The 22,914-nt window shown below is 43.5% G+C and overlaps 2 protein-coding genes across 2 annotated transcripts in view; both read left to right on the top strand.

Moving 5' to 3' along the window:
• btbd11b (BTB (POZ) domain containing 11b) overlaps window positions 1-14,333 on the top strand; it is a gene marked incomplete at both ends in the record, with an annotated part of 195,861 nt that extends 181,528 nt beyond the window's left edge. The window contains 4 exons of the mRNA XM_080736565.1: window positions 10,622-10,703; window positions 11,330-11,398; window positions 13,143-13,256; window positions 14,124-14,333. Coding sequence (XP_080592691.1) covers window positions 10,622-10,703; window positions 11,330-11,398; window positions 13,143-13,256; window positions 14,124-14,333 — 475 coding nt within the window. The remainder of the gene's footprint in view (window positions 1-10,621; window positions 10,704-11,329; window positions 11,399-13,142; window positions 13,257-14,123) is intronic.
• Window positions 957-2,387, top strand: LOC308293588 (nudC domain-containing protein 3-like; the record flags this gene model as incomplete). The annotated part of the gene is made up of 1 exon (XM_080736176.1): window positions 957-2,387. One exon carries the CDS (start codon window positions 957-959, stop codon window positions 2,385-2,387), a length of 1,431 nt encoding a protein of 476 aa, XP_080592302.1.
• Window positions 14,334-22,914: the final 8,581 nt, after the last annotated feature.

Below are 22,914 nucleotides of genomic sequence, written 5' to 3'. Positions count from 1 at the left end.
CCCATATATGGAGATCCCTGATGTCATCAATATCTCATCAATGTACTGACTAGTACATAGACTAGTACTAAATATTCTGACAAAGGGTACAATTGGTATGGCATAGACATATATCGTCACTATCGGGCGGAAACCTTGTATCTCCAAGTTTCAAATATTTATGTTTTTTCGTAAATTAAAGTCCTACTTCATCATACAAAAGTGTCGCACAAAAGTAGTGAAAATAGAATCTACAAGAAAACTAGACCAGGTCAACCTGGTTGTGCCAGACCCCCTGTCTGTCATCATCATTTATGACATCATGCCTTTTGTAGGCATGTCATCATCATGTCATCATCATATATACCCTTTATATAGAAAACCCGGACAGACATTTGCTTATGTAGGCCTACCCATTTCATGGGTCTGGCAAAAATCTACAAGCACACAACGCCTCGCTCTACAAGCACACAGGTGCCTGTAGATCGGCTAATTTCACTAATTTGGACATACAAGGTTTCCACCCAACAACGACGTTCTGACATCACATGTAATTGTGTTCTCAAAATGACGTAATCTATCAGTCAAGTTCTCCTCAAAATGACGTAAGACACTGCCTTTGTACCGACAGTACAAAGGCAGGACCCTTAGCCAATGAGGTGCAGCCAAAGGGTAGATCTTTGTGCCCATACGTGGCGTTACATTTGAGCCCACACTGTTTCGTAGGAACAGTATTTCCAGTTACATGTGATGTCAGAATACGTGTAATAACCATATATGGCTTTTGCCTTAACATACATCATGCCTATGTGGACAGACCTGGGTACTTAAACTCGTATGTTGGAGAGACTGGTGTCATTTCTGTTCGAACTACTATCTGGTAATCCTAAGTTTCTGAAGAATTGCTTACCAAGTTGTGTTTTTCATAAACAGTATTTTCTAAACCACTATAATCGAATTCACTACAGTGGTTAACAATGGCGCCAACGCTGGAAATGACAGAAATGTACGACAGCACTTTGCTCGGCATCTTGCAGAATGTTGAAAGCGTACCCGACTTTCTAGAGATCTACTTTGGCTTCCTGTACCGCAAGACGGACTTCTATCGCGTGACGTCAAGTCCCAGCGACAGAGTGGGGTTCCCTCCCGGCGTCGCCGAGAAGATGGTCCTGAACACGGTCAAGTTGTTTGCACAGATTGCAGAGCAGCGGCGGCTGAAAGAGGAGGAAGCCAAAGCTGCAACTCCAGCGATCGAAGAGCTTGAGGTGGAGCAGCAGCAGCAGGAGCAGATGACATTGGCACAGAATTCTGTGGATGCCCAGAAGGAGACCTGCACCCCAGCTGCCGTGGAGACCTCTACCCCAGCTGCAATGGAAACTTCTGCCCCAGCTGCAATTGAGATTTCTGCCCCAACTGCAATGGAGACTTCAACCTCAGCTGCAATGGAGACTTCTACTCCAGCTGCAATGGAGACTTCTGCCCCAGCTTCAATGGAAACTTCTACTCCAGCTGCAATGGAGACTTCTGCCCCAGCTGCAATGGAGACTTCTGCCCCAGCTGCAATGGAGACTTCAACCTCAGCTGCAATGGAGACGTCTACCCCAGCTGCTGTGGAGACTTCTACCCCAGCTGCTGTGGAGACTTCAACCTCAGCTGCAATGGAGACCTCTACCCCAGCTGCTGTGGAGACTTCTACCCCAGCTGCCGTGGAGTCCTCTTCCTCCACTGAATCCGATTCGGCCTCCGGCCCTCTGGTCGCAGACAGCGATCCTGCCCAGGAGTCACAGGATGAAGACCAGGAGACCGGCAAAACACCAGATGACGGAAGTCAGGCGATATTCCAGGCCGACCCCGAAAGCTATAACGGGGCCGTGAGGGGCCACTACAGGTGGTCTCAAGACTACGCTGACGTGGAGGTCCGCATAAATGTCCCCAAACAGGTTGTGAAGGGCTCTCAGGTGGTGGTTAACATTCAGGCCACCAGCGTGCGTGTCTGTGTGAGGGAAGGGGCGGAGGAGAAAGTACTGCTGGAGGGGGAGCTGAAGCAGAAGATTAACCCTGAAGATTCAGTGTGGAGCCTGGAACCTGGACGCTGCGTTTATCTTTCGCTCAATAAGTGTGCAGAGATCTGGTGGAGCGCGTTGCTGATCGGAGAGACGGAGATTGACATCAGCAAGATTCAGTGCGAGCGCCCCCTGGCCACAGTCGACGAAGAGGAGCGCGCCGCCCTGGACAAACTTAGGTTTGACAACATGCAGAAGATGCAGGGCAAGCCACAGAGCAGTGAGCTGAAGGTGCACGAGATGCTGCAGAAGGGTTGGGACGCCGAAGGCTCGCCATACAAAGGGCAGCAGTTTGACCCCTCAATGTTCAACGTCCAGAACCAAGGCTTTCCAGGCAGCAGTTAAAGAGTGACCTCGCCTGTTGTCCATTATGAATGTATTGCTTGGATGTGTGCATGAGGCGAGGGGTTGAATGTGTTTAATGGAGAACCTTCGATGTAATTATTTGTGAAATATTTCAAGCAGAAATTGAAGAAATTGATAAAAATATATATATTTACTTTAGAAAATGGCAAAAAAGCTGAGACACAGCATGTCACTTCATTTTTTGTTGCTGTGTGGCACCATTGCAGGATGAAGCATAAAACTCAAGACGATTTGCTCCCTGAGAACCTCAAATGCTTCCTAAATCTTTTGTTCTATGAACATTTTCCTTTTTTTTTTTTTTTCACAAAGTGTTACCTAAGGGGCTACTGTCTGGCAGAACATTAATTTGTTATGTATGTCCAAATGTCGCAATCCTACACCGATCAGCGCTGTTTTTCTTATGGCCGAAGGCCACGGAAGCCAATCCCTAAATACTTTTCATTTGAAGGTATGGCTCTGTGAATGGCTTTGTGTACACCATCAGCATAGCCTCAATGTGGAGCATCACAGTTGATGAAGAGGGCCGTCCGTGCCGAGCTACTTCTGGACAGAATTCGATCAGACAACTTTCAGAAGCCAAAGCACAAGCAAGCCACAGCCATGAAATGAAAGTTCATGAGATGCTGCGAAATGGTTGGAATGCTGAGGGTTCACCAGGCGGTTCACCAGCCCAGCTTGTACTTTGTCAGTTTTTGCCATGTCACACCACTAGTATAAAGTGTGGCTTAAATGGGCAGATATGTGCCCATTTGCTCCATGAGATCCTCAAATGCTTCCATTCTGGCTGTTCCTAAATCTTTTTTTTATGACCTTTTTTTTACCATGGCAACTAAAGGGCGGGCTGTCAAGAAGGAAAGGTGTTTGTCTGTATGTCACTCGAATAGTGTGTGTCAGTCGACAGCTAATCTTGCACGATCAGCACCAGATTATGCCAACGAAGTTCAGTTCCTGAACATTTCGGAATATTGCGTGCCTCTGTTGGGGCCTAGCCCGACATCTGTGTCTGTTTGTCTGTAACAACGACCTGAATTGATTATCGTCAAGTGTCTTGTGCACACTGGACTGTAGGCCAGGTTAGTGCCGCCCCCACACTTTTTTTTCTGCATACCGCTTTATATTTTTTTGAATGAAAGTGAATGTTTGTTGGATCTGATTGAAACTGGCCAAATATGAAGGGCATATAACGTCATCAACATCATAGATGACTGACGTCTTAGACCAAGTCTATCCTCCCAAGAGGGGTAGACTTGACTTCATAGTCTATGATGTCAGACATCTCCATATCTGGCCATAAACTAAAAACATAATCAATCATATTTAGGGTCAGGGATAGTGGGTCAAATATCAGTATTTGGTACCATGGGAACATACACTCAAAGCCATGTCATGTGGGTCTATCATCAGCAGCAGCAGCACCGCTCACTGCACACAAGTGTGATTTTTTTTGTATTACTGAAGTAATGAATTTCTTAAAGCAGACTGTGACATCTGCATTTGATATAAAAAGGATTATGTCAGAAAAGGATTGATAGAGAAGGATTATGGCCATGGAGGCATGGCCTCAGACTCCAGCTCAGTTCATATTTGACATCTTAAGGCAGGCTGGCGTCTTTATTTTTGGAAACGGAATGTGAAAGAAAAGGATTATGGTCATGGAGGCATGGATCTGGACTCCCCCGCTCAGTTATGTACAGTAAAGTTAATAATTGACATATGAACTGATTCAAACGATGCCGAACAGTTCATTTGAAGTTCAATACAACAAAAACCTTCTAAAAACTGTCAGATTAAGCAAAAACTCATGGGAAAGAAAAGAACAGGAGGTCATCTCAAATGAAATAAAGACAACTACATACAGTGGGAATTAGTTTCACAATTTGATGTTTTTTACAAGTGCAAACAGCTCTTACGTTTCACTTTGTGTGTTTTAGTATTAAAAACTATAACAATCATACAAGGAGATATGCACATGTGTCGTGTTTGCACCGCTCACTAGTACATACATTTAACTGGGGACCACCTGTAACCTCCCCAAGGACCCCTGGGGACCACACTTTGAGAACCACTGTGAAAATGTTTGAGTGCTTATACTTATATGAGTGCTTATATATATTATATATTATATCGTCGTTGTCGGGTGGAAAACGTTTATGTCCAAAACCGTTCATTTTGCATTTATCATTTTAAAAATGATTTAAACTAGCAGATCTACAAGCACACAGCGCCTCGCACCGCTAGGCGTTGTGTGCTTGTAGATCTGCTGTTTTCACTACTTTTGTGCGACGGCCTTGTACGATGAAGCATGGCTTTACTTTGCAAAAGAATGTACAAATTTGAAACTTGGGAGATACGAGGTTTCCACCCGACTTCGACGATATATTATAACTATAATTAGTGTGGTTGCCCAGCAGGGCAACACACTATAGTCCTAGTTAGTGCAGCTTTATTATTTCTAGATAAACTTTTAGCCGATGAGGAAGCAGCATTCACGGTGACGTCACCTTTATAGAGTAACCCCATTGACTTGAATGGGTAGGTGTAAAAACGGCAACTACACTTGCAATTTCCCAGAATTGCATCTTTCTAGTTCGTGTGGTTGCCACACTATTGTTCTAGTCCGGCCAAAAACTATCACGTAAACATAGCCAATCAGGAAGGCCAAAAATTATTACGGTCAACATAGCCAATCAGCAAGGCTAAAAAGTATTACGGTCAACATAGCCAATCGGGAGCAGCGTTCTTGGTGACGTCATCACCATTATAGACTAAGTCTGATTCTGATTGGTGCAGTTGAGTTCTATGGGGGTTCTATGGGGGAGTGGTGACCTTCTGGCTATCCAGGCAATAAATATGCAACCACACTTGCAACCTCCCAAAACTGTTGGGTGTGAGGAAGAGGCGAGATAGGGGATGAGGCCGACCCGGTCAACATAGCCAATCAGGAAGCTGTATTCTCGGGCAAAAAATATTACGGTCAACTTAGCCAATCAGGAAGCAGCAACAATTATTACTGTCAACTTAGCCAATCAGGAAGCAGCAAAAATTATTACGGTCAACTTAGCCAATCAGGAAGCAGAAAGCCATACATGCTTAATACGTTCCGACCTCACGTAATCACATGTGAGGTCAGAATGTAATAACCATTTATGGCTTTGGCTGAGAGGCGTAATATATGTCACACCTCTGTGACCAGGCTGGGTACTTAAATAGTATACTGTTCGGGCTGTTGTCATTTCTGTTCCGACTAACCGTATGAATCGTAACTGAGCACCCCTGGGTCTTGCCTTTCTAAGCATTACTAAATCAATTTCAGTGTTATTAACTTCCAATGGCGTCGCCGTTGGAAATGACAGAAATGTACGACGACACCTTCTTTGGCATCTTGCAGAATGTTGGAAACATAGAAGACTTAATACAGATCTATTTTGGGTTTCTGTATCGCAAGACAGACTTCTACCATCTGTCATCAGGTCCCGATGACCGAGTGGGGTTCCTTCCTGGTGTGGCCGAGAAAATAGTCCATACATCATTCAAGTTGTTTGAGCAGATTGCGGAGCAGGACAGAGATAGACAGCTGAGAGAGGAGGAAACCAGAGCTGGTAGTCTGCCAGAGGAGGAGACCAAAGCTGTTCCAGAGTTTGAAGTCGAGTGTGCAAAGCAGCAAGAAGAGACATTGGAACAGAAGGCTGCGGATGCCCAGACAGAGGCCGACCCTACCTCTGGTGCCATGGAATCCTCAGATCCTCCGCTCCCCAGCAGCGATCCCGGCCAACCGCCAATCGAGTGTGAACAGCCGCAAGAGAAGACATTGGAGTCATCAGTCGAGTGTGCACAGCAGCTAGAAGAGACATTGGAACAGAATTGCGCGGATGCCCCAATACAGACGAACTCTAGCTCAGGTGCCTCCGGCCCTCTGCACCCCGGCAGCGATCCTGTCCAGCCGTCAGTCGAGTGTGCACAGCAGCAAGAGGTGACCTTAGAACAGAATGCAGCGGATGCCCAGACAGAGACGACAAACTCTACCTCATGTGCCGTGGAAGCCTCCGATTCAGCATTCGGCCCTCTGCACCCTAGCAGCGATCCTGTCCAACCATCAGTCGAGTGTGCACAGCAGCTAGAAGAGACATTGGAACAGAATGCCGCAGGTGCCCAGTCAGAGACGAACTCTTCCTCAGGTGCCATGGAATTCCCAAATACAGCCTCCAGGCCTCCGCTCCCCAGCAGCGATCCTGTCCAGCCATCGCAGGGAGACCGGACGACTGCAACAAGCGCAAACACAACTGAAGCGGGTCAGGAGCAATTACAGTCTAACACAGAAAGTTCTAAAGGGCCTACAAAGAACTACAAATGGTCTCAAGATCACTCGTATGTGGAGGTGTGTGTATATGTCCCTAAAACAGCTATCAAGGGGAGACAGGTGAAGGTTAACCTGGACAACAGCAGTGTACATGTCTCTTTGACGGAAGGATCAGAAGAGAAAGTAATGTTACAGGGTGGGTTTCCCCACACAGTTGACGCTGACAAATCGAAATGTAAATTTGAACCTGGACGTTACATCCTTCTATCACTCAATAAGTGGGAAAAGATCTGGTGGAAAACATTACTGAAAGGAGAACCAGAACCGGAGATTGAGATTAATTGTGAGCGTCCCCTGACCACTGCTGATGGAGAGGCGATCGCTGCCCTGGACGGACTTGGACTCAGCAAGGATCAGAAGCTACAGAAGAGCACTGGAGGAATGTAGCACTATCTTGGCAGTCCACAGCTCGAGACATGCATGTTTTCACCCCTGTCTGCGTGTCTTTGTTCGTATTTGTGTGTCGAACACTGCTGTGCCGATCCCAGTAGGCCACGGAAGAACCTCTACCCAAGGTTTGGTTGCACTATAACAGGCCGGCTTCACGCTTTGGCCTATAAACTCTTGAACCGTAGGTCGTACAATCGAATAACATGCTTTTTCCGGCTTCAGGTTTTGGCCTATAAACTCTTGAACCGTAGGTCGTACAATCGAACAACATTTTTTTCCCTGGATCCCTAGGATCATGACGCAACTCCCCATGTAGGCCGCGGTCATTTCCACCTAACTAGATTTTCCACCCCGACTGCCTGTCTGCGGTCGGAAGCGAGTATGTATGTTGGACTAATGCCAAGGATAATGGCATAGGTCACTTTATGGCTTGCTCAAGCACTGACTGGCTGTCTGCGGTCAGAGGCAGCCTGTATGCACAACGATGTGTTTAAAGTAGGTTTTTATAGTATAGATGTTGCTAACTTAGTAGTAAGAACCTTCAAGCACCTTAAGGGCTAGGACAACGGCAGAACTCCTTATTATTCCTTTTTTGTTTATTTTCCCTGTTTTATATTCTGTATAGTGTTGTTATTATTTATGCTTCTACAATGTTGTGAGGAAGCCAGAACCACAATATGTTTTACTCTTATGCACTGTAACACAAGACGTAACGATAAAGAACACCTTGAACCTTTAGAAATGGATCGATCAGGATAAAATAATGCATGACATCAAATATGACGGTGGAAAAACTAAAACAAAGATGATTGTACATGTACATTGTTCATTTTTGTTCATTATTTATTTGATATATTTTTTCATATTAGTATATATATAATGAATTACCTTGGTCACAACTTAAGTTTGTTCTTGGGTGAAACCAACTCTCATAACAGGATGCAGATAGTGTTGAGGCATTGGAATTCAAAAAAGACAAAGTCACGTCAATTTCAGAGACTGGAGAGATGAGATGACTAGGCAACTTATCCAATGTACCCATAACATTAATCATAAGGTTGCTTACATGCTTTCAGGACAATATTGGCTCCCTATCTGGGTGTGGAAACGATTATCATGATTTTGAAGGCACTCTAGTCGTGTGGCCGGTCCTTATTCCACAATACATTTTGTATCGCAAGTGTTTTTTTGCTCAGTGGTTATGCGGGTGGGAGGTATAATGGTGTTGTGTGAAAATCTCATACTGCTGGCATTTCGAGGACCGCCATTAGGTCTCAGACCCCCCATAACTCTGGCGGTGTACACATGGAACATGGACCCTTTCTGCTCCATTTGGTTCCATATGTACACTCTCAGAGTTACCAATAATTTAGCTCCCGCAAGGACCCCTTCGGTGTCCCCAGACCCCACTTTGAGAACTGGAAATGTACTTGTACGATAGTTTCTTTTTTGTTTTCTTTTTTTTTCTTGTTTTTAGTTTTCTTTATTTTGTAATTTTGTATTTTTGAGCGGTGCTATCTGCACCTACATCTACAGTAGCTTTGTCTGTTTGTCCTGTGTCTGTCTAGACTCAGTTGGGCTCCGTTTGTACGTGGGTTGCTTAATTAACTCAAGTAGCTCCGCTCTCTTCACACTGGGTGTTATTTGTATTTATTTCATTTTAGACTATGTGGTTTTATTTTCAATATTGCTTTTATGTTTGTACATGTGTCTGAATTTGGTCAAGCAATAAAAACATGTTCCGAATTTGGTCAAGCAATAAAAACATGTAATAAGAAGAGAAGCAACAGGGAAAGCCACAGAGCCATGAAATGAAGGTGCATGAGATGCTGATAAAGGACTGGGATGCTGAAGGTTCCCTTCAAAAGGACAGTAGTTTGACCCCTCTATATTCTAATATCCAAAATGCAAACAAAATGTTTTAGTTTAGTTTAGACAAGACATAAATAACATTGCTCTCCATAGTGCAGTTAAAAATCACCAATCAGATCTTTAAACATGCTTAATTAAGAGGATTAACAGCCGATCTACAAGCACACAACGCCTAGTTGTTTTGTGCGACGGCCTTGAATGATGAAGCAGGGCTTTACTTTGCGAAAGAACGTACACAGTTGAAACTTGGAGATACGAGGTTTCCACCCGACACCGACGATAAGGAATTTGTGAAATTTCCTTATGACCACATTCGAATTTATAGATAATACGCTAGTTGAATCACTGTTTTGTGCCCTGCCTCAAACCAGATTTGTCAGTGAGTGCTGATATGAAAACCAGATTATTATAGCGTTTTAGTTTGGTTTATTTCGATCATCAACATTATCACAAACCATTTCACATTGTAATCCAACATTTCTTTCTGGCAGATCGAAAAGGTATAGGCAGATGCTCAAAGCTTATTTATGTCTATCTGTTCTACAAGTTTCATTTAAAAAGTTCATAGTGAATGAACACTCAAAATATTCATATTTACATTCAGAGTTTTTGGGTTGTAAAACTACATGAATGTTTTCAACAGGGGGTCCTCAGAGTTACTAAAGGGGGTCCTTCAAATCTTTGTGTGATCTTTCTCCTTTTTTATATTAACCACTTGAACCCTAACGTCCATATTCTGAGAACTTTAGCCAAAAATAGCCGATCTACAAGCTCACAACGGGCGTTGTGAGCTTGTAGATCTGCTATTTTCGGCAAAGAGGTTTGGTGTAAAGGGGGAAAAAGAGCAGACTAAGTACAGAGTGAAAGGTCAAGTTTATTAAGTAGTGACGGTTCAAGTCGTTACATATCTGATAACACGAATTGTCATGAATCCAAAATACACTGATGATTGTGCTATCAAACGATGAAGGTATATGGAATCTGGGGGTCCCTGCTTCATCTCTCTCTCAGCTAAGGGGTCCTTGGCCTGAAAACGTTGAAGACCCCTGTTTTAGAGACCTGCAAAGTGAAAGAAAAAACCCACCAGGGTTTTTTTTCACCCAATGGGTAAGCTCCAAAAATACTGCTGGTGTGCCCTGAATTTGGCGCAAGCCGCCCCCTCGGGTCCTCCTGAGAGAGAGGACGTCCAACCACTTTGGACATATTGCATTATGGCTTGATTGATCTGGCTAGTCAGAACATGAGCAAGGGGTAACAACGTGATAGAGCAGTGTCTGCTGTTGACGCCCGTGGCAGTCCTCTCTGCCGCCGTGTGTCCTTCAAAACAGAACCTAAAAACAAAAGAAATCCATTTGTACTGATCCATGAGAGTCAGTAGCCTGTTGAAGATTTTGATTCTCTGCTGGAACACACTGTTATGCCTTTACAGTGTTCAGAACGTCAATTCAATCAAAATAAATATTGAATCAAGATTAAAGTTGGTTGACCGTGGCCCTGATCTTTCATATTCTGTCTCTCTGTCTGTCTCTCTGTCTCTCTGTCTCTCTGTCTCTCTCTCTCTCTCTCTCTCTCTCTCTCTCTCTCTCTCTAAAAGGTTCAAGACGCTTCTAGCAAACAGGCCCTTGGGAGAAAACACGTGCATTGAAATCAGCCATGTGAAATATCACATTTTTCAGGTAAACGTGATAAGACCGTTAATACTTGCCACATGCTTCTTCCTCTCGCTGTACTGTATGCAGTGGTGTAAAGTAACTAAGTAGATTTACTTAAGTACTGTACTGTACTGAAGTATTTGTACTTGAGTCTATCCAATTACCAATACTTTTACTTCTACTCCACTACATCTCGGATTCAAATATTGTACTTTTACTCTACTACATTTATTTTAAAACGCTCCACTCTCATTTAAATACATTTGCGGAATGGGGAATCTACTCTCATAGGTACTTTGGTGCGGGTGTAGCCTAAGGATGCACCCACACCAAAGTACCTATGAGAGTGGATTCCCCATTCCGCCAATGCATTTCAATGGGAAAGAAGCGGTTTCATGCCAGTAGAGGATATCTGCACGCTGCGCCGACCTTGTGTTTATGCTGGATCAGATGAATTCTCCGGTTTTCCCCCTCTCAGAATGCACTCTCTCTGTTTTAGTCAGCCGTGAACAAAAAGAGTTTATCCGCTGGCGACCATACTTTGGTGTGGGTGCAGCCTAACAGAGTAACATTTCTACATTGCAGTATTGATACTTAAGTACCTGAAACATTTTGAGTACTCTTTCCACATGTTGTTTTCTGGGTTGCAGCTGGTGATGCAGTACCTCTACTGTGGAGGAGCCGAGGCCCTGCACATCAGGAACACTGATATTATGGAGGTGAGCTCATCGTCACAGCATTTGCCAACACCATGAACTCATACTGATATGATGCCATATGGTTGCTGTCAGGCAGTGGTGGAAAAAGGTACTCACATTCTTTACCTTAGTACAGCACTTGAGTAAATGAAATGAAGCATAGCGTTAGTTTATGCAGGACACGTGTGTCTCGCCCCCCTCAGCTGTAATCAGCTGTCTATTTATTTATTTATTTATTTATTTGTCAGGGACAAAGCACATTAATCAACATGTCAGTTTTCACATCAATATAAATGAGTTAGCCATGAGCTAATTCTCATCTGTAGTCCCTAGGCAGGCTGTACAAAAGTGATGGTAAGGCTATCCATACAAAACATACAATACATACAATACAGTACAGTACAAAACAGTACAGTAAAACATTAAGGGGACATAATGATCGCAAGTTGAGTGACTCCAGTGACAGATGGAGCAGATAGTTGATGATTGTAAGTTTGACTTGCTTTAAGCCACCTCTTACGGTTGAAGACGATATAGTAAAATAGTAGTAAATAGTAAATAGTAATAGTAAGTAAAACAGTAAATTGTAATAGTAATAGTAAGTAAAACAGTAAATTGTAAAGGTACTAATTCTAGCCAAGTATGAGTAACTCCAGTGACAGATGGAGCAGGTAATTACTCATGATTACAAATTTGATTTGATTTAAGCCACCTCTTGAGGTTAAATTTGAAAGTCAGATAGTTGGATGACTGTCTTACTTCTGTCAGATCCTTTCCTACTCCTCCTTTACAGATCTGCTAATCATTAAAGCCTCCACCTTTTGATCAGAGTCTGGCATAGGCTCAAATACTTGCAATTTTATGTCTGCTGATTCAAGCTACAGAAATATGTTAATGTCTTGCTATTGTACTATTGTATCCCTATGGGGGGTTTTGCTTAAAGTTCCCTTATTTAATAGCAAGCATGAGCGTACAATGCAAATGCGGAGCCATTTAAAGCCAAGTCTATAACTGTATTCCATTTGCTGCAATAAATGGTTAAATCTACTTTGATGTGAGTGTTCCTGACATTTTTCTTTTTACTTTCCTGGATTATTTCCAATACTTTCACTTCTACTCCATTACATCTCAGAGGCAAATATTGTACTTTTTACTCCACTACAATTATTTGGGAACTTTAGTTACTGGTTACTTAGTTTGTACATTTTGATTACAAAACATACATTAACCACTTCAGCCCTATTATATACATTTCAGCCATTTGAAAGTAACCGATCTACAAGCTCACAATGTGTGAGTGTGTAGATCTGCTGTTTTCAAAATATTTTGAAACATTTTATACATTAGAAATGCTTGTGAAATGGAACATTCTGCATAACGAGTAGGCCACTTTCTACTTTTGGTGCTTTGAGTACATTTTGATACCAACACTTTTGTAGTCCGGACTTTTACTTAAGTATCAAAAGTAGCAGATCCACAATGAGCCAATAATCAAAATCAAAATATATTTGATTATTCGCTTTTTCCCACAATTTTTCAACAGATGAATTATACAGATGAATGGAAGCATTTCTGACAATGATTATGTAACGATGATTATGTAATAATCGTGACAGGCCTTATTGAACCGAATGCCAAGCAGTTTAACCCTTTTTTAACCTTAACTCCCAGCCTGCAGTAGCCATTGCACTATAGCGCCTTGATCAATAGCTGATCAACACTTGGCTGGTTTGTTTGTGTATGACTTTTTGTTTTGTCGTTGCAGCTTCTGTCGGCAGCCAAGTTCTTTCAGCTTGAGGCGCTGCAGAGGCACTGTGAAATGATCTGCTCCAAGAACATCAACACAGAGACCTGCGTTGAGATCTATAACCACACCAAGGTATACAAGAGGGAAGGCCGTATGAACATGAAGGTGTTGTGAACATCTTCCTCTAATATTTGACAATTTTGCCAATGTTTAATTTGTCATTTTAGCAGTATTAAAAAGTCCTTACATTTTCACTTGAGAAATGTGCATATACCCTCTATACCAGTGTTTCTCAACCACTGTGCCTGAGGACCTTTGGTGTGCCCCTGAGAAGGGTCAAGTGTGCCCCTTGAAACTGCTTGAAAGCCAGTATTGTATTTATCATTTTAAAAATGATTTAAACTAGTGAAAACAGCCGATCTACAAGCACACAACGCCCACCGCGAGGCGGTGTGTGCTTGTAGATCTGCTGTTTTCACTACTGTTGTGCGACAGCCTTGTATGATGAAGCAGGGCTTTACTTTGCGAAGAAACGTACACATTTGAAACTTGGAGATACAAGGTTTCTTCCCGACAGTGACGATATTTACACCTCCGAATTATGTTGGTGTGCCCATGGATTCTTGAAAAGTGTACCCATGCAGAAAAAAGGTTGAGAAACACTGCTCTATACACTTAAACTTTATGTTGGTTTGTTTACTGTTGAGTGAGAAAACAACGTTGCACATTAAGTTAATCATTTGAGGACCCCTCAAAATAATTTGGGGACTCCCCTGGGGGTCCCGGCCCACAGGTTGAGAACCACTGCTTGTGTCCCTCCTTGGTACTGGTACTGTACTGCTCTTGTTTTTTTCCTCTTATCTATCTTTTTTTCTTACTTCTCTGTAACTTTGTAAATAACTGTATACTGCTGTGCTACAACTGGACAACTGAATTTCCCCCTTGGGATAATAAAGGTATCTATCTATCTATCTATCTTATCTATCCTCCTCCGGACAGTTCCTGGACGCTCCCGACCTGGCGGCCTACATCGAGGGTTACTTCCTGAAGAACATGGTGATCCTGATGGAGCTGGAGCCCTTCAAACAGCTGCTGTACGACATGCCCCCCGACAGCCCCGGCTGTGACATCCTGCAGGACCTGGAGAAGACCCTGGCCGTCCGCATCCAGTCCATCCACCTGTCCTCGTCCAAGGGATCCATCGTCTGAACCCTCTCGGTCCAGTACTGGTTCACAGTTCCAATGAAAACCTTATTGTTATGTGTCTACGAGATAAAGCTATCTCTTCAGCGGATACATTGTCCTTAGTGTGACAAAAAAGGTCTTGTCCCACCGTGATCTGTGTTGCCCGTGATGAAGCCCTCCTTCAACCGCTACCGTGTGCTACCTGTCGTCTCGTTGCACAGATATCGACAACTCTGTGTCTGTCCCGTCGACATCCACGTGTTATGCTAAAAAAAAAGAACTGTCACAATGAGGTAGCGCTGTACTCTTCCTATTCGCCAATAACACTAGTCGAGTCTCATTCAGCAAGTATTTCACCGAGTGGTAGTATTCACGCGTTCGAGACCTGCTGCTCTAAAGTCGGGACTGTGAGAACCGCAACAGAGTTGAAACGAACGAAAGCAAGGCAAAGAGGGGCCGCAACTGCCAGTGTAAAGCCTCCGCGCCCATTGGTCTAACCCTGTTGACCAATGAAGAGAGAGTGAAGAGAAAAGAGAATCGGTACGAGGGGAGTTGTCTCGCACGTTGCCATCGTCGTATACCTCTGGACCTGGACCGAATTACTACTTCTCTGTTTTTTTGTGTCGCAGCCCTCATAGTTAGCAGAATACATGCTGAATACTCCTCTAAGCCAAACAAGACAAAGCAATTAAAATGTACCTGTAATGTGATGCAAAAGAGGAAACGTTTGTCAATGTTCGACTTTGGAAGACTGAGTAGAAATGTGTCTTCTACCATTGTGTAAATATTGTTGATAGTAAAAACTAAAAACTAAAAACTAGAATAAAAATAAAACTGAGCTCTTATTAGCTCCCTCCCTGTAAGTTAATGTACATAGACAGAGATGTTTTCTCATGTGTCTTACCATTGGATATTGCTGTAAAAAGAAGGCTTATCTTTTAAACGTCCTATTGTTCTATAAATGTTAGAATGTTGCATGTCAGAGGAATGGCAGCGTTTTCTTTTCTTTTTGCCTTTAACTGTCTGAATGTGTTGAGGAGTTGCATGACATTGACTGAAAGGATTTGAAGAGTGTTTTTATGTTTTATTTTGGTGATCAGCATGGTCTAAATGTCTAAGCAGTGAAAGTGTCTTCAGCTCACAAGAGAGAGGGAGAGGGAGTTCTCCTGGTCTGTACCACTGGTGGACAAAGTACTCAACCCTGGTAAAGTGTACTCAAGTTAAAGTACTGTGGAGTACAAAAAAAGAAGAAGAAATTGCCAAGATTTTCCAGAAAATAGCAGATCTACAACTTCTCATTGTGGTGCGTGGATCTGCTGTTTTCCCTACTGTATGTTTGAAATTAGTGGTTAATTCATAATGTAGGCTACTTTTTCCCATCCTGGAAATGTACTGGAGTCAATAATCAGTACAATATCTTTGAAATATGTGAAAGTCAATGTCAAAAATACAAATACTCAAGTAAAGTACTCCAAAACCTTGCTTAAGTACTGTACTCAAGTTAATGTACTCTCACTGCCCACCACTGCTCTGTTGCCAGTCCTGAGAGACCCTGATCCGCTGGTTGTGTTTTCCAGTTGTGAAAAATGTACATGTGTGACTTGCTTCCTCTATAAAGATTAATATAAAGAATACTATGAGTCCTCTCAAGGTTATTGTTATTCTTGTGCAATCAATTGCTGTGTTTTTAGCAATTGATCCACATCCACAGCAAACGCATAATTGTTTGGAGAGGGTCTGTTAAGTATTGCAAGCCTGTGCACGGTAGTTCAAACGCGGCTTTTTGCCCAACAGTGCACATGTATTGTTTTGCCAACAGGAGGAATGGATTCAATCTTAAATCTCTGTATTTCAAATCTCAGTTGGAGACTTGGCACTCAACTGCACACATCCTTGGGTAGTCTTGTAAGAATTCAAGACCTTCACAAAACAAATAAACTGACAAAACTATCTGCCGCAAAACAGACCCTAACCCTAACCCTAACCAGATCAGGCTTTCCTTCATCTAATCTATGCGTTATGCATAAATAATATGTAGTCATTATCTGACAATGACCTTGAAAAAATATAATTGATTTCAACTACATGTACTTGTGGCGCCCACTGGCCTACCGGTCCACCCACAGATATAAAAAGCTAGATACCTCTTCCGCCGCTGGAGTTCATTGGAGCGACTCAAAGTGACTACTGGCCAATCAAAGCGCATGTTTTGCCGGCCTTCAATTCAATTCAAAGGAACTTTATTGGCATGAGGAAACAAACTTTTACATTGCCAAAGCAAGTGCCTCTGGGAAAGAGGGAGTCCTGCCTCTGATTGTCCTTCCGAACGTCCCCTTTGCCTATCCTCCAAGACGGACGACCCAGAGCCGAGGCGTCTACCTTTTTATGTCTATGGGTCCAGGTGCATACCACATAGACTCAATGTAGCCTGACAGCGTGTCGCTGGTTTGAGTCCCGATCCCGACTGCCATGCCATTGCTGCGTGTCTCTCCCCATTTCCTGTCAGTCCTATCAATAAAGGCATAAAAAACCAACATGTACTTAATAGCACGCCACAGGCCTCTCAACACAGTTACAATTATGAGTGACTCTTACAGTGAGTTTACAAATGGAACCAAATGGACCCTTACAGTTCTGCCACTCTCACACAAATGGAAACAAATGGACCCTTACGGTCCATATGGTTCCCTTTGTAGGGCTTTACACTGAGGATTCTCAAAAGATGGAGAGAGAGAGAAGGAAAGCTTTTGTAACAGCAGTCTAGGGAGAACAGACTTGCCTTTGTTCGGTATTCAAGACTCCGGCAAAAAGGAATCTGTAGGAGCCAAGCATGTGGTCACTCTGCACTACTGCTCTCAATGAATAGTTGCATAAGAGAGATTCTTTCCTCTCTTCGTTTTCCCAGACTGACATTAAAAGGCCTGTATTGCTTGATAGTTTATCTAAAGTGACCTTCAGTTAACATACATTGTGTAGTCGGATGATATTTATTTTTCAATTTACTGTCAACGCTGGCCCAAGCGGTGTGCCAGCTTGTGCCACCAGTACCTTAATTAATTGTAAACAGAGTTGTGTGAGACGGATACTGGGTCATTCCCTGGGCTTGTTTGTCTCTACAAATGAGTTGTGTGTAGTCTAACCGTTGTGTACGTTGTGCACAGATCGTGATTCGTGAGACCAAAACAGCCACACCAAAAAGGAGCTAATTCCCTATGAGAGACTTATTGTAAGTAAAAGTGTCAGTACCACAATGCATAAATACTCTACAAGTTACAAGCGGAAGTCCTATAAAATCATAATTGACTTGAGTAAAAGTAGCAAAAGTTAATTTGGCATCAAAATATACTGAAAGGACAACTTCCCCGGCTCCTCCTGGTTGCATGCCGATTCTGCAGAAGTGTCCTTGAGCCACAGACAGACACAGAACTCCTATGATGAGAAAGATGGTGCCTGGCTTGGTTTCCTCTGCTGTGGGTGTGTGGAGAAAGGAACCGCTTCATAAATGCAGTCCATTTAAATGCAGTCCATCATGATCTCAGTATGGAAAAAAAGGAATCTTATTGTGAAATTCATTGTCTGTAGATTCTCAGGGACAAACAACAGCACATTTACTTTTCTGCTACTGTCTGCATTATATCCGTAGTGCAGTGTGTGTGTGTGTGTGTGTGTGTGTGTGTGTGTGTGTGTGTGTGTGTGTGTGTGTGTGTGTGTGTGTGTGTGTGTGTGTGTGTGTGTGTGTGTGTTGGTATGTGTGAGGTTGCCAAGAATGGTAGGGGAAGGAGTGACAGCTGTTGTTGAGTTGTATCCATGGTTTCAGCAGCCCTGAGAATGTAGTGCTGCATGCAGAACATCTGAACAGAATTCTGACGTATGCTTCACACACGTGCACTGACACGCACGTGCACTCATAGCAAGCATACAGCACTGGGTGTGACAGTTAATCCAACTAATTGATTTAATCGATTTAATCAACCAATCAAATCAATCCTTATTTTGGGCATGTCATTACAGGCAAAAGGTTTACAAAATGTAAAAACGTTATTGATAGAATAATGAAAGAGAAAATAATCGGAAGTTGTAGGCAGCCCATGTATATGTACCTGTAGGCTACACAGAACAGACAGATGGATGCACATAAATGCCCCATCTAATGCATTTATGTCCATAACCGCATTACCCCTCTGCCACCCAGGTGGAAGACCACATTGCCGCATGTCTGGCCGACATCTCACAGTGGATGTCAGCCCACCACCTCAAGCTGAACCCAGACAGAGCTTCTCTGCTAAGTCTTGCCCCATGCAAGATCTCACTATTTCCATAGACAACGCATTGCTGACTTTGGTTCCAACTGCTAAAAACCTTGGGGCGGTCCTGGACTATGGACAGCCAGCTATCATTCAAGGCACACCCATCCTGTAGGTTCACACTCTAACATCCGTAGAATCAGACCCCAGCTCCTCATCCAGACATCTGTCATATCAAAACTTGACTACTAACTCTCTCCTCACTGGCCTCCCGGCATGTGTACTTAAGCCACTAGAATTGATCCAAAATGCCGCGGCACGATTGGTCTTCGACCATAGCCAAAATTCTCACGTGTCCTCCTTCTCTGCTCCCTCCACTGGCTCCCAGTTGCGGCCCACACAGAATACAAAACACTGATGCTGACCTTCAAAGCAGCCAAAGGTATGGCACCTCCATACCTCCAACGCCTGATCAACCCCTACAACTCAGATCTGCTAACACAGGGATGCTGACAGAACCCTCGCTAAAAACCCCAGGACCCCAGGTCCTAGACAATTCGCCCTCCTGGCCCTCCCTGTCACACTTATAATAACAGACTCACTCCCTAGCTTCCGCCGTGGCCCTAAGACTCACCTCTTCAGACTCCACCTAAGCCCATAGCACTACCGTAGCAATCGCCTACCCTCTATGACCATACATGAAAGCTAGATAGCGTTTTTTAGGTTTTATATAAAGTGTTTTACTGATTAGGTGCTTGGTCTACCTACGTTATTTTTTCTAGATTGATATTTCTATGCATTTGATGTACTGATGTTGATGTATTGATGTTAATTTGTTGTTTATGATCAACATTTGCCTGTTGTCTCTCCTATGGTACCAGTGGCACATCAATATAGCATGGTATTATGGACAAAATCATAACAAAACATAACATAACAAAAATGTCTTGGTTCTGAGAGGCTAAATCTCATCAAATGGTAGTCCGCGGCTCAAATGCCGAATAAATAATGGACCCTGATATGAATAAGGGTTTAGAAAACCACTGGATTAACTACATCAGACTGTCTAGCAGGAAATGGTGTGATTAACACTGTGCAAGAACCTCTACAGGCCTTTCTCGCAGCCCTGCTGGATACATGGTGATTAACTGTGTTGTGAAGTAGAGCAATAACCACCACAGGGAGAAAGGAGTGCGGGGGGAATCCATCAGGCGGGGGCAGAGCTACATTTTTAGCCAAGTGACTGAAGCCAATTGTTTGACAAAATGACAACATGCAACATGTGCTGTGTGGTATGTATGCACTGTATGTGCGTGTGTGTGTGTGATGATGATGGAAATGTTAATGTGTGGCTTTATGGTTGCCTCGAAGCAATGTACTGTACTGGCATTTCTAGTTTGTGCATTGTTGTGTGTGTGTGTGTGTGTGTGTGTGTGTGTGTGTGTGTGTGTGTGTGTGTGTGTGTGTGTGTGTGTGTGTGTGTGTGTGTGTGTGTGTGTGTCATTGTGTGTCATTGTGTGTTTCTGCCTGTGTGTTTGAGTGTCAGCAAGCGGGAGGCTAAAAGGGTGTTTGCCACACTGGCTCTGCCCCCAGAACGAGCCCCCCGGCCCCCTTCATCTTCCCCTCTTTGTAATTCACAGGCCGTCTCTCTCTCTCTCTCTCTCTCTCTCTCTCTCTCTCTCTCTCTCTCTCTCTCTCTCTATGGCACACAGAGTACACTGGCAGCCAGGCAAGCATACGAGCCATGTGTTTTTGTTCCTTGAAAAAAAAACAAAAAAAAAAACGTTTTAGCTCTTTCTGAGGAACGCCGGGGGCAGAGGCAAAGAGCTAGAGCAAGTGGGAGAAACTGAGGAGAAAAGTTTGTAGGGGTGTGGAAGAAAAGTGGAAGTGTGTGAGAGAGAGATGGGGATTGAAAAAAAAGAACTGCAAAACACAAAAAGGAGCCATGTTGTGTGTGGTGATTTGATGTAGGATAACTTGTTGGAGATTCTCTGGGAGAGGTTCTACAAGAGACACTGCAGCAGGTGAGTGTTTTGGGGAGAGTAAACTTGAGTTATACTCACCAAAGAATTGCTGATCTACAAGCGCTACGAGCTTGTAGATCTGGTGTTTTCTGTGCACGACAACGGCATATAACTAAGTATAAATCAGGCTTAGAAGATGGTAACATAGGGTAAAATAACAGGATATGAGCTACATTTATGGGGATTACAGGAAATTGGCAAATACTTAGGTAAAAAACAGTGGGTAGCTGAAATCGTGCAGGAGTGTCCTCTCAGCTTGTAGATGCAAGAGCAAGGGGCTGTCTTTGAAGAGAGAGAAACTTTCAATTAACCTTTACTTCAGCATTTAACTTGTTTTCTTTAACAATTGCTCTTGAATTAACTATGTCAGTGCGCTTTTCATTGTCAGATGACACATTAAACAAGACTAAAGAGCATAACAACCCAACCAGAAGAAACTGGCTTGAACTGACTGATGTTGCCCTTCTTAAGGGCACCACACAAGTCAATAGCGAGACTAAAAAGCATGAATGCAACAATACATTGCAGTGTATGCTTCTATTAAGTTGTACTATTGATGACTTGAAAATAAGATTGCTATATCTTCTATAAGAGTAATGTGAAAATATTGGATTGATTCATGTTTGTTTGCTGTATGGGTTGTTTACACAGTGAGTGTCCATTTTCTTGCAGGCCCTTCTTGGGCCTCAACACCGGTAATGGGCTGAGTGTGCCTTCTATCAGCTGCATCGCCATTGGTTACCTCTAATGCCTGCTAAAAAGCCAACAATGGGCAACCTGCAAGGGCCATTGCGACCGAAGGTCGCAGTTTATCATGAGAAATGTCACAGCTTGTCTGCGTGTAGACGTGCAGACGTGTACACATTTTTAGTCTATGGGTTTGCCGCTCTGACATCATGGGTTTGCCGCTCTGACATCACGTTCTGGCTTCACTGTGATGTCACACTAACAGAATCCCCTTTATGCCCATATATGGAGTTCCCTGATGTCATCAATATTAATGATGCCCTGTTAGCGAGATCCCTGTGAAGCCAGGGGGAACAAATCCCTTTTATGCCCATATATGGAGATATGGAGATCCCTGTGATGCCAGGGGAACAAATCCCTTTTATGCCCATATATGGAGATCCCTGATGTCCACATCCCTGATGTCGATGGATAATGGATCTGAGGATCCCTTTATAAGGTAGAGATATCCACTCGGAAGGCAATGGGGTCTCTCCTCGAGAGTAACCTCGCATCACCAGGCTTTCCGCTGGGGGAAAGCCTGGTCTTCGTTTACTAAACGGGCCGTTTGATCCGGTCGGGAGCGGAAGGGCTCCTACGTTTTTCTGTAGTCCAAAACGGACTACACTTTGGCCGGAAACAACGACTGGAAACAGTTTCAACCCAGTTAGCGCTTGCGCAAGTAGTTAGCGCATGCGCAAGTACAGGTTAAAACTGTTTCCGGTCGTTGTTTCCGGCCAAAGTGTAGTCCGTTTTGGACTACAGAAAAACGTAGGAGCCCTTCCGCTCCCGACCGGATCAAAAGCCCGAAATTGGAAGCCAGCCCAGGCTACCTCGAGAGCTGCTTGCATCTGAACTCTATTATAATATTCTTATTTTGAAGAGAGACCCAATTACTGAATGTCTGTCTCCAGTTTTTTGACAGAATATGTATGACTTTGACTATGATTTACTACGACAGACAGACGGAGTCAAACTAGTACTAGTGGTGGTTCTGAAATGCTTAATTTGCAACGACCCCCTTAAATCTGAGAGGATACAGATGGAACCAAATGGACATGTAAGGGTCCATTCGGTTTCATTGGTACACTCTCAGAGTTACAGACCTGTAATGTTCATCAGGGCTAGCTCTTCATGTGTTTCTGGTAATATTATTGTCCACTCCTATTGTATGTCGGTGGCAAAAATTATATTTTGACAACCACACCACACACACATCCACCACAAGTCAGCATGGCAATGACCCCTGGCAACCTGCATTCAGTGTTGATGATAGTCCCATGGCCAAAATGTCCACTCTTTGTCATTTTTTGGATGCACTTTCTTTTTGCATCCAAAGCCTCAACGTCCGTATGTCAGCGTGCAAGCCTTTTCTGTTGTTTGTGGACCTTGTATTGAACCAAAAGGTTGTGCGGCTGGACGGACCAACCAGCTGACCGGCGTTGCCATCCTTAGACTGTGAGCCCCACCGCTTAGGGCTATAAGTCCTTTTTTACCAAAAGACATCAGCTCATCAGCAACAACTGTTCAAATGACCCAATATCATCCTTTTCACAGAGGATCCTCCAAAAACATAATATAGGTAAGGTAACTGACCTGCTATAGCCTTTA

This window comes from Nannobrachium achirus, assembly GCF_963921795.1.
Source record: "Nannobrachium achirus genome assembly, chromosome: 11".
NCBI classification, from domain to species: domain Eukaryota; kingdom Metazoa; phylum Chordata; class Actinopteri; order Myctophiformes; family Myctophidae; genus Nannobrachium; species Nannobrachium achirus.
Note: the sequence above shows the minus strand (reverse complement) of the source record. Positions and strands in the feature narration are given on the sequence as shown.